Source organism: Aphelocoma coerulescens, chromosome 3, assembly GCF_041296385.1.
Source record: "Aphelocoma coerulescens isolate FSJ_1873_10779 chromosome 3, UR_Acoe_1.0, whole genome shotgun sequence".
In the NCBI taxonomy this organism is placed as follows: Eukaryota; Metazoa; Chordata; class Aves; order Passeriformes; family Corvidae; genus Aphelocoma; species Aphelocoma coerulescens.
In genome coordinates, this window is record NC_091016.1 from 110,903,982 (window position 1) to 110,916,393 (window position 12,412).

A 12,412-nucleotide genomic window follows, 5' to 3' on the forward strand; every position below is an offset into this window, starting at 1 on the left:
ATGCTGGGTATGCTGGGTTGGGCACAGTCCTGCACTGTCTGGCCAACTCCAATCACGGACAGAGGATGCTGGGTCTGTCTGCACCCATCCATGAATATACACACTCCTGCTCTGCAAGACTCCCACTGCTGTGAATTTTTTTTCCTTACAAAGAGCACAGCACCATACATTTGGGATTTTAAGTATCCTCCTTGATCATAGCCATGGCAATTTCATATAGCTGTTCCAATGAGCATTTAAAACAAGAGAATAATTGCTAGCACTACGGGCCAATGAGGGGCATGGGCAATTGAATGGATTTTATTTACATAACTGTCCTTTACAGTTAGTAGCATTTCCCCCAGGCATTTATTCTGTTACAGAATTCAGCAAGACTTATAACTCAGTTCCTGTCAACATCTCAAAGGACACATTTCTAGTAGTATTCAAGTCTACCTTAAAGTAAACAAACAAAGAGAAAATTAGTTATTCATTATAAAAACTGTGAATCCTCGTTCTTAGAAAAAGACAGAAAATGAAACCATGAAAAGAGATCAGGTAATACAGTTCTTCAAAGTTTTGCTCCAAAGGCCCATGTAACTAAACTTATCTTTGCCTGTGCGAGGAAATTAATAAGTCTTTCAAGGATGAAAAAAATCCATGCATTAATCATGTACTGACACAGAAACCAAAGGACAGGTGTGCAACTCTGAGCTCAAATAACTAGCCTGGAAGATCAAGGAATAAAACTGTAACATGAATGTGTTAATAACATTACGTTTTTCTTAATAAAAAATGCCCTGGAGCACTTTAAGGCTGACACAAGTCCTCCATTTTATATTTTCTTCATTTAAAAGGTAGATTAAAAAATAAACAAAACAGCCAACAAAAACAGATTTAGTGAGCTACATACTTGATTTTTAGGAAATGCAGTAAAACACCCTTCAATTATACAGCATTGTCTGTGCCAGCCCCTTCAGTCTTGCTTGTAAAAAGGCAGACAGGGTAAAAAAGTCAGACCAGAGTGGGAGATTTCTGTCTCTATTTCAAAGTAACTTCTTCTCGCTACATTTAACTTTCCTATTGTCTAAAGTAAGAATTACATGTTTTGAAATGAACTACAGATTGTCAACTAAAACAGTACTGACAGTATTTAAGGTATGTTAAACAGCCTTCAAACTCAAAGCCACTGACACAAACTGGAGAAGCTTAGCTTATTTGAAAAGCAAATTTAATCTGGGCAGTAGCCTTTGAAATACATTTTAAATTTTCTTGTATACAACAATATTTCAAAAATAGAACTGATATTTGGATTTATGCTTTAACATTCATCATTTGGGTCCATTTGTATACTCATGTCACCGTGAATGTAAAACCCATAAAAAGGTATCATCCAAACAAGTTTAGGCAGATTCAGGTACCACAAATCAGGGATAGCGACAAAGGATGATGGTTTAGGGCAAGATTTATGTTAATCTTCATTGGAATAGCCTGACTGCTGCAAAAATTCTAGACAGTATTAGTCAGTACTTAAGTTTGCAATATTCTCTCTAGGTATGATCTGAGATCTAATACAGAGTGTATTTCTTAACTAAAAATTACTTGTCTGACTTCAGAAACATGAATTCAGTACTCACAGGGCATTCAATGAGAGTGAGATTTTTGAGAGAGCAAAAAGTATTTTTCATTTTGATTTACAATATGTGCAAGAATACTCAAAGTAATACTAGCTTGAACAAGTTCTAACAAACCATTCATCTCTGGTGACAATCAAGACAATGAAATAACTTTTTGGCTAAGTTGAATGTGCACCTCTAATGTACTATAGCTGTCAAGTTCATGTATCATGCACACCTGCACAAAAAATATCTCAGTGCACAATTTTCAGACAGAAGCTGAACCTTACCTTTAGTGACAGAAGGAATGCTTTTTCCATCTGGATTACTTAAATTAACTAACTAGTACACTCCAGTTTTAAAAACTCATCAGATTTTGAAAATATGTGAGTTTGTCTTCCCTAATCCATTAATTTAAAAAGGCGATAGATTAAAAAAAGTGCTTGGAGAGCTACTCTCTCAACCTTATAAGGGACAAGGTAAATGGAAAGAAAGTGTTCAGCTTCTTAACTACAGCTAGTATTTTGCCATAAATACATAAGTATTTGTTGTCCCCCTTTGTTACCCAAAGCATGGAAAGCGCCCATTAATAAAATGCGAGCCAGTTGGAGCCGAGTTACAGAAATAGGCAATTCACATCCGAAGAACATCCTTTATACAAATGTATAAAGTTTTTATACAGTTCATGTATAAAATTCCACATCTCTTTAAATGCAAAAATCTAATAATGTAAGTAAATATATCAGACTACAGAATTGTTTAGAGGGGTATACTGTTGTGTTTAGACACACAAATACAACATGTATATATTGTCTATTCCACAAAGAGAAATAAACTCATAAATCTCCATCCTGAAATCAAGATCATACAGAGTGGACATGGCAGCAGAGAATGACCAGAAATGAACTGAAAAAGTAAAATTTAAGTTAATTTAAAATCAATTAGCTACATGAAGACTTTTTGGCTGATTTAAAAAATAGTGAAATATATATTATAGTTTGTCCAAGATATGAATAAAATTAATTAAGAAGTGTACATATTTTTAGAGTCTGGTCAGCTATTCTGCATGCAACATTTACATAGGTATCATTACTATTTATCTTCTATCAGGACAAAAAAACCTCTAGATAACGCACTGTAGAAACTAAACCAAGAGTGAAATGCAGGCATAATTTTCTGTACCATTAGGCTTGCTGCTAAGTCTCCCTAAAACAAATCTGAAGAGATTTAACATATAGTTAAACCTACAGTTGAGCCTTTCAAGTGGAAAGCTTACCCAGTTGTCATGGGTTAGCAAGCATAGGCCCAGAAGGGATGTTCTTGCAAAGGGGTGCTTACAGCTTCCTCTGTGACCTGACCTGACAGAACCTATCAGCTGGCCAGTTTGAATATGGACAAAATTTAAGCCACTTAAAGTTGTGACCGCCTCTGTGATGCACACATAAGAATAGAAACTCCGAGGCAGAGCCTCTCTGTCTCGTTTCCAGTGTTGGGACAGGTGGCTGCGGGCCCCGTGCGGGGGCCAGCGGGCCCGGCCCAGGCCCTGCTCAGGCCAGGCCGGCCTGGGCCACGGCCATCCTGGAGCCAATGGGCCCTGTTCCATCCGTGGAACCCCCCCACAGCCCTGCTGTGGGCAGTCGGAGTGGCTCAGCTCCCCCCCCACTGCAGCCAAGATTCAGCTCAAGCTGCACTGTCCGCAGAGATCATGTGAGCAACAGCGATAAGCCACATTCCAGCTGCAAGCCATAGGTGAGATTAACCCTTTTAGTGCTGTGAAGAGCTGAAAACCTGAGGAAAGAGAAAGAGGAGATGCTTAAAGCTGAAATTCTGTTGTAAAGCTATGATATATCAGAGTATCCATTGTGATTTCATGAAGATATGGGGGGTGGAGTGTTCAACTTGTACTTGAGAGCAAAAGCACCTATGCTGAGATAAGCAGATGCTGAAGCAGCTGTAATTTCATGAGAAATTTGAACAGGGAGAGATGGAAGCGATGAGGACTTTTGCTCCAAATGGGAAAGGAGAAAACCTCAGTTCCTGGAGATGTTCCCAGAGATAGTCCTAAAGATGAAGATGAGGAGGGAGGACCCTTTGCTCCCAGGGAAGGAGAAGGGCCTCTGTTCTTAGAGATGAAATGCTCCCAGAAGGGTGAAGAGAACTTTTGTTTCTAAATGGCTCAACCTTAAAATTGTACCCCAATAAACTTCAAGAGTGGACCCTCGAAAGCAGCTGTGGGAAAAGCTGCAAGTTGGGGGAAGGGACTCACATACAAGCAGAGAGACTCCTCTTCCTAAATGGACTGAACAAAGTTATTTGGAAGTGGGCGGCTCTCTCGTTGTGATAATGTGTTCATAGCATGAGCAAGAGAGGCTCCTCTTCCTACATGGACTGAACAAGGTTACTATGGAAGTGGTAAACAGACTGAACATCTCAAGGGCTGTCTTTTTACATTGTCACTTGGAGAAGGGAGAAAGGTGGGGGTAGAAGAAGAGTTCTGAAGGTGTGGTATGATTTTTTTTTTTCCTTCTTTTAGGTCTGTTAATAAACTTCTTTATATTCTTTTAAGGTTGGTGCCTGCTTTGCATTTCTCCTAATTCTTATCTCACAGAAGGCAAACAGTAATGAGTATTTTGGACCAAACCTCTACACTAAATTGGTGTTTCTGCCTGGTTACAAACCCAACCTGCTACACCGGTGAAAAGCTGCAATTGCAGAAGGGCATTGAGCATAAGCAACAGTCAAGAGCCATATTTGAAGCCACACAATATCATTTCTTTGTCAGAACAGAGAAGAGTATTTACTGCTATGACTATGTCACTGTATACCACATATTAAAGACCCTAATGAAATATTTCACAACAAAGCAAAGTTATTATCTTGAAACTTATAGTCCCTATTTAGGAATTCTTTTTGATTAGCTATCAAAAACCCTACTTTTTCCAGTAAAGCTCCACCTGAATTTTCTACCACCACTAATCAGTTTTGAAACTGTCAGCAAAAGGCAAATCTTAAAAAAGGCTGTTTTTAAAGTAATTTAACATGTTACATTAAAAAATTATGGTTAACCTAAATTTACTTTACTGTGACAACTCAGACAATGTAGACATGAATTTCAACTGAAATACCTGAATGGCACCAAACAATTGTGTCTTTAAAGAGCAATATTAGCAACAACTTGTATTACTTACTGGTATATAATAGATATTCATTTTAGGGGCTTCATTGGCAGTCATTAGCATTCCTAAAAAGAGATTTCCACATTTAAAAATATTGATCACAAGAGGATAATACTATTTTTTTTAAAAAAAACCTCATAAAGTACATATATACACTAACCAAGACCTGTAATAAATTGTTGCATCAAATACCATGGAAAGAAAGGTGTGATACCAGCATAATTAACAAAGCCTAATTTTCTACATATTTATTCCCTTTTGTCCTCTATCTTAATGGTTCAGCACCACTTTAAGCAACATCAAGCCCTGATAAGTGCGGGCTGCCAATTTTCATAACAAATGTAAACAGTTCATCCCTTAATACTGTTTAGAACAAATCCAGTTAGTACTGCAGTTAAAACTTACCTGGGATATAAAACAGCATTATTAATACATTGGTATTAATATTTATGGTTTTTTGTTTTATTTTTAAACACACACTTAAACAAAGCCTTAATCACAACATGGTTTACACCTTCATTCATATTTCGTCTTGAGAAATCAACACAACAGCAGCTACTCAACCCAAAATGAGATATAGGATAGTGTGGCTTCAACAGGAGTAATACTAGTGCTATTAGCCAACCAGGGAAAATGTAAAATTTGAAATATCTATTAATATACTGAAGAAACACCACAAAACCAATGTCTTGGGGTTTAAGTACTCTGAATATAAAAAAAATACTGTAGCAATACTAAAATCTGTGGAAAATCTCCTACTGCCACAAGATTTCATATAAGTTCAAAATGAAGAACACTCTCAATTTCCTTCTACATAAAAGAGTAATAAGAACATTTGCTATATACTTTTACGTTTACCTCAATTTTGTCTTTCCAATGTAGCTGATCAAGATGTAATACAAGAGATTGATTATGAAGAAGAAAAGTGCCATCAAATTAGATAACATTCTGATCTGAAAGAACTGTAACATGCCACTGAGACTATGAATAATTGGGTCAATTACTACACACCCAGAGGGCAGAAATATAATTTACACCCAACTAGAGGAATGCAATTAAAATGGGTGGAGTAATCCTTCCTACCTAATCCTTTTATTATAAATACACAGTGCAGCTGGACTTACAATGTCGGAAAAAGCAAAAGCAAGGTATTTGTGAAAGCTTAGTCAACAAACTGGCTAAAAACTGTGCCTGGAAAGGTTTGCAGGCAATTTAAGGAAAAAGCAAGGATTTATAGTATATACATGAATACACACAGACACACACAGAGTACTCCAGCATAGTATATAGGTTACATGCTCGCCTAGCAGCACGCTCCAGAGACAAAGCATTTTTCCATTGGCTGAATATGAATCACTGGAAATAAAGACAGAAATTAATTCTGCAGGTGCTTCGAAGATGACAGTAAAGGAAAACCTCCTCTTTGAGAGTCTTCCACCAATAATTAAAGGAGGACAAAAATGGACTTCAGAACAGTACATGGGTATATACTACAAGGGAAATAGAAGAATGAAAGTTAACAACTCTGAAAGGAGAAATCTATTCCATGCATTTTTATTGCTTCAGCTTGTTAGTTTTAACCAATTTGTATGGGAAGACAGACCACACCCTAACAAACTACATAACAGCCTACTTTGATTACTGTAGAAGGGAAATAAATGAGAGCCTTTTTTCAGAAGTTTTAATAAGACCCTCTTTGGAAAATGCTCTGCAATACAGTATCATGAATGTAAAAGAATGCAAATGGGAACATGAAGTGATAGTATGTGGGAGAAGCAGTTTTAGAAAATGCAAATTTTTAACTTTTAATTTTTTTTACAATAATTGAAACAAACAGGACACAGATTTATATACACTGAAGATGCCGTCAAGTTTCATTTATATAATACAACTAAATCTCCTGTGTTTCCTGTGCCATGCATCTAGTGGTGCTCTGAGAATGCTGGGGCACCAGTAAGAGCACTGAGCCAAACCCATACTTGTTAGAAGCTCCGCGGGACGGGGAGCTCAGGCCCCCGGCGGGGGGAGAGAGAGACAGTCCAAACCAATATGGTTGATAAATGAACTCCGTTTATTAGCAGTCCAAAGGCACTTATATAGTATACCAGCTTGTTAGCTCCTAAGTGGCTTAAAGCTTATCAAGACACATTTCTATTTCTACATAATTGGACTTATATTGGCAAGTCTCCACAGTCTTGTTATGATCAAAAGAATTTTGTGCTCACCTCCCTTGTTCACTCCCGGATAGCACAGCTGCAAGTTTTTCACTCCCTCTCTGTTTTCTCAGGCCTGTTTGTTTCCTTCACACAGGGACTTTCCCATGGAAAGTTTTTCTCACACACAAGCCTAAAAACTTCCAGGTCTATTGCTTGCACAGTTCTTTTATTGATCCCAATAATTCTATTTCCCAACACATACTGATACTATATTTCCAACTTTCCACAACTGCAAGGCTATCTTACTGAAAGTATTTACTTATTTTCAGATCTTCAGTCATGATTATTCTTTAAATTCTGAATGAGCATGAGGTGGTTCTAGGCATCTTAAATTCTGGTTCAACAATATTTATGACAAATCTGTGATGCACCACCTCTTACCTTAAATCTCTCAATTTCCACTGCGACATGTTCTAGCTTTTGCCCCACTGTCTCCATGTGACCATAAAATACAACCAGTTTTCTTCCCACAACAGTTCTTACTAAAACCATCAAGCTGTCCCCCTACAGACAATAAGAAAAGCAGAACTGACTTAAGTAGGAGATGTGGGACACAGAACGGGACTGCACAATCTAGATCTCAATCACAGACACATGAAAAGCTGTGTCAATAGCAAGATTAGAGAGATGTGTGCATTCAGTTCTTTGTGCTACAAGATTCATCCTGCAGAGTCTCATGAAAATCACTTCCGCAAAAGCACATGAGGCATGTCCACATACCACAAAGGCTACAGAGTGTCCAAAGTTGAGTAATGCCCATTCTTGATATATTCAAACTTGGCTTGACCTGAGCAACATGATCTGACTTCAAAGCTGGATCTAACTTCAAGTTGCCCCTGCTTTGAGCAGGAAATATACAACTCCCAGGGGTACCTCCCAACCTAAATTACACTACGATTCTACATTGTCAAAGAACTTTTTTCTGTTCCATTCCCTGTGGTGAGCTCCTCATTGGTGCTGCGTGGACGTTAATTTGCTGCAGGGTTCTCTTTTAGATGAAACCAACAAGCTCACAGGTGAAACGCAGGTGAAATGCTAAAGATGATTCACTCCAAGGACCTCTCTCTGTAGCCACCATGGATGAGGGCTTATCCACCTCCATGGTGCACAGTCCACCCTGTCACCACGCAGTAATTCTCATATACACCTATATGAACTCCTACATACAACCAGGGCACATGGCATGTACCCTGCTCCATAAGGTCAAAAATGCCCACCATCTTATCAGGGAAGAGTATTTAATTGCTCATCTTACCAAAAAAACAAAACCACAAACCTCCAACACATTCTTAACTGAAGTTGGCAGAAAAGACAAAGATAAGTTTTAACTTGCTAGAAATCTCAAACTCACTTATCTACAATCTTAAATTTGAGCTGCTAGTGTGAATCGAAGTCCAAGCTGCTCTGTCTTTACTGCTACCTCGCTCTAAAATTAGGATAATAGCAGAGTTTGCAATTGTCTGCTTTGAGATTTTTGCTCTGTGCCATCCTAGTGGCCCTAACTTACTTCATCTTTTTCAGTACTGCTTTCTAAAAAGGAAGTAGGTGTCACACTGTACTTAAGAACGACAGCAACTCATATTAAGCAAGAAAATTAAGTCCAGTTGCACTCTGAAATACAACCGAAGCACATATGCACATACAACCACCACTTTGCAAAATATTTTTACTCATAAATTAAGTCCTGGTTAGAAGTGACCCTCAGTTTTGATCTTTAAACATAATGAGATGCAACAAATCTGAAAACAGTCACAAAAACCATGCAAATTTGTGCACATAGGAATCTACACTTAAAACCAAAGTATTAAATCTAAGGACCAGCACAATTTAAGTGCTGTATTTAAATCCACAAAAGGTCAAATTTTTGTAAATACTTGAAAAAAAATCTATAAACCTGCTGTAAAGAGATTTTTCCTACCTCTAGAAAGCAAGCTCTAACTCATCTGGGACTTAGTCAAGACAATAGGCCAAAATTGCTATTCTTATGAAATGAGTCACTTCAGATATTTGAAAGAGTAAAAGAGATCAATCACTCAATTAACAGCACAGCAGCTTCTAACTGCAAAGAGATTCCAATGTAATGCAGGTACAGAGGAAACAAGGACACTAATTGACAAATAACCCTTTATTCCAAGCTCTGCCATAAGGAGGAAAGTAGACCTAAATTGTATCACCTAACCAGGAAAAAAGACCACAGCTTGGGTTAGAGCAAGCTTTTCCTTTTGAATTTAGCAAGATATTACTATATTTAACATACCTGAATTAGGATACAGGCAGACATCATTTATATCATGTTCTGGCTCCATTGAAGTAAATATCTTTCCCTGAAATTGTAGGAAGAAAATACATCATATAGAACTCCAAAAAATTAATTAAATTCAGTAAATCTAAACATTAATAAATAGCTACTATAGAAGCTAAGAAACATGATGGAATAAAGATGGAATAGCTTTTGCAGAACAATAAAATATTATCAAATATCTGAATATAACACAAGGAACTCCATATTGTATTTTATGTCTGATTCAATCTCTTACAAGGAAGTGAAGCCTACTGGCTATTGAAGACACAGCAATGTACAGCGGCACCGCTAATTTCTCAGTTTACACTTCTATGTTGAAAATATATGTCAAATTTACTTTATTTTATGCAAAAGGGGGCCTGAGGTCTATAAGTTCCTGGCACATTGCCAGTGTAACTCTCACTTTATTCAACTCTGAATGTGGTAGTTTTAAATCATTTTTACTTTGCAAAGTATGATTAGCTGAAAAAATGGATTAGGAATGAAATTTGAACCTGGATCTTGGTTCTTCCACCCTGCTAATGTCTAAATGAAATTTAATATAGCTCAGCATTTTATTTAGGTCTTGATATAGAATAAAAGTAGTAAGAGAATGCAGTGGTATCTAGCTTAGATCAGAACTGAAGTTAAAAGGTTACTTAAGAAAGAGGTAAAAGCAGGAAACAACATTCTCAAAATAATAAGAACTGGAACAGTGTCTGAAAAACCCAGACAAAATACAGGTGCTCTTATAAGCCAACACACAAGACAGCCAGTAGAGTCTCTAACAACTGGACTGCATAATCTGAAGCATGAGACTACATGCCTACACAGTTCTAAATGAGGGACAGGAACAAGGAAAATTTTGATCCTGTTCCCCTTTTTTTCTTTCCCTGCAGCAATCCCACCTACCTTTCCAGGCCCTTCCTTTCCCTCCCAGTTACCCCACCCACCTCTGGTCTCTCCCTGATTATTAAGAAGAGTCCTCCTCCACCCCGCCTCAGCAGACAAAAGCCCGGTGCTCCCCACCCCAAGGCACGTCTCAGCATGGGGCTATTCTGGTATCAAAGCCATATGCTCTCCACCCGCAGTCTGCCTCTGCACTTGGTTCCCAGCCAGAGATAGTCAGGAACCAGCATCTGGGAGAGGTGGAGCCAGCTGGAACATACTCTAGGAAAGAGTCCAAAGCTATCTTTGCCTTCCAGCAGTGAGAAACCCTCCCTTTTCCCACCAGAGGCCACCTGACAAACCTTACAGTGCTTCATTCTCAAGGAGGGAAATATACACACCTAGGAAAAATGGCGAGAGGCCACTGCAGATGTTTTAAATAATAACCAATAATTTATTTGCTCTTTCAAACAATAAAAATTAACTGCAGAGGAGCATACAAAAAACTACTTGTGATCACAGTAAAAATAAAAGGCTGTTGAAAGTTCATGAAGCAGCACAACAATACTGAAGTGACTGCCTGAAATAATTAGAAAAAAAGCCTCTACTACAACCTCTTTATGTTTCACTATAAAGTTAGAAAAGCATAGATGGAGCACGTTTTTTAGAAGGAACACAATTGACTAGACAGCCCCTCAAACCAAAACAATTTACAATAGTACTACTATGAATCTATGGGGTAACATATTTTGTTACCCCATAGATTCATAGCAAGCTTCACTGACAGAAAGATAAGAAAGAGGGCAGCATGATATAATGAAAAAAGTCCTATGAAAATTAGAGATTTCAATTTCACTTAGAAGTGCATGCATAAAGACATTGACCATTGCAACATAATCCACTAATACAGTGTAAGACACATTGTTACTGCCTCTACGCACAGTATCTGCTTCAGTATCCAAATATGTTCCTGCAAAAATAAGCAGCACCTGATTTTAGTAGGTCCTTAACTAACTGATCTACCTTTGAAATTAACCCTACTTTGAGCAGGGAATTGGAATGAACATGTTTTCTCTGGTGAAAAAGGTAACTGGATGTATTCAAGAACACTGTGAGAAATGCACAAACCAAGGCAACGGCTAAGATACTACTTTTTATGTTTAAATCCTCCTCCTGAAAGAAGCCTCTTGGCCAGACATGTTCAAACAGCTAAAAAACCCCTAAGACTGTATCTTTATACCTGACAGCCTATTGAATAACTTCCCAGATGCTGATTTAGTCAGACAGGACAAAATGCTATGTAAATTAAGAGACATTAAAACCTCAGCTTCCTACACTGAATTTCAGCTTAATTAATCAAGCTGCACAAAAAAATACCCAAAACAACAAAACAAAACAAAAAAACCTAGAAAAACCCCCCAACCCAAATAAAGTAAAAATTTAAAAATCCAAATGCAGCAACATAAAACTACTTACTGTATCTTTGTTCCACATTTTTATTATTCGAGAATCCGCAGAGATAATTAAATCCAACTGATGCTGAAACTGAATTGATTTAATAGGCAGGCCATAGTGGTGATCTTTGACTATTAATGGACTACTAGACCGGAGATCATATAATAGGACCTTGAAGAATAAGAGGCAGATTAAATTTATAACATTCTAAGATCATGAAGAAGTCACGCCCATCAGATCTTCACTAAATATTTAGCTAAACTTGAGATTTTACTTAAATACATAGGTGGGATTTACATAAAATAAATAATTTTAAATTCTGAAAACAACCTATTAGGTGAGCCCAGTTTATTCTAGTCATGTATTTTAACATCAGCATGCTTCCATCTAGAAAAATTAAAAAATTTAAGATCTAACCATCTTTCTAAAGACTTTTAAATTACTATTGAAAAAAATGAACCTTTTTTTTTATTTCAATACTCTTAGTATTTCATAATTAGTAACATTTCACTTTCAGATTCTTGTGTTGTTCTTACATGATTTAAATTTTCAGACTCCCTTCCAGATTCAGTGAATGCAACATTCCCTCAATGAAACACCACAAAGTGCAAGTTTTTGTGTTAAGGAAAGTAGAGAGTACGGGCCCTATATTCCAGAAACCTGTATTTTTATCTCCAAAATTTCCTATGGAACTTGAGAAAGACCTTAAATCTTTCATATGTAAAGTACAAATACCAAGAATTCTTGGGAAAAATAATATTCTTGGTTTATTTAATCAGAAACACAGTCTACAATAAAATT

At 37.3% G+C, this 12,412-nt stretch overlaps 1 protein-coding gene across 2 annotated transcripts in view; it reads right to left on the minus strand.

The window, feature by feature from the left end:
- Nucleotides 1-12,412, minus strand: part of NOL10 (nucleolar protein 10) — a 52,557-nt gene that overhangs the window by 27,848 nt on the left and 12,297 nt on the right. For both annotated transcript variants that reach the window (XM_069011591.1, XM_069011593.1), the window contains exons 11-13: nucleotides 11,633-11,782; nucleotides 9,245-9,311; nucleotides 4,784-4,836 (exon numbers count right to left, since the gene is read on the minus strand). In XM_069011591.1, the coding sequence (XP_068867692.1) occupies nucleotides 4,784-4,836; nucleotides 9,245-9,311; nucleotides 11,633-11,782 (270 nt within the window). The remainder of the gene's footprint in view (nucleotides 1-4,783; nucleotides 4,837-9,244; nucleotides 9,312-11,632; nucleotides 11,783-12,412) is intronic.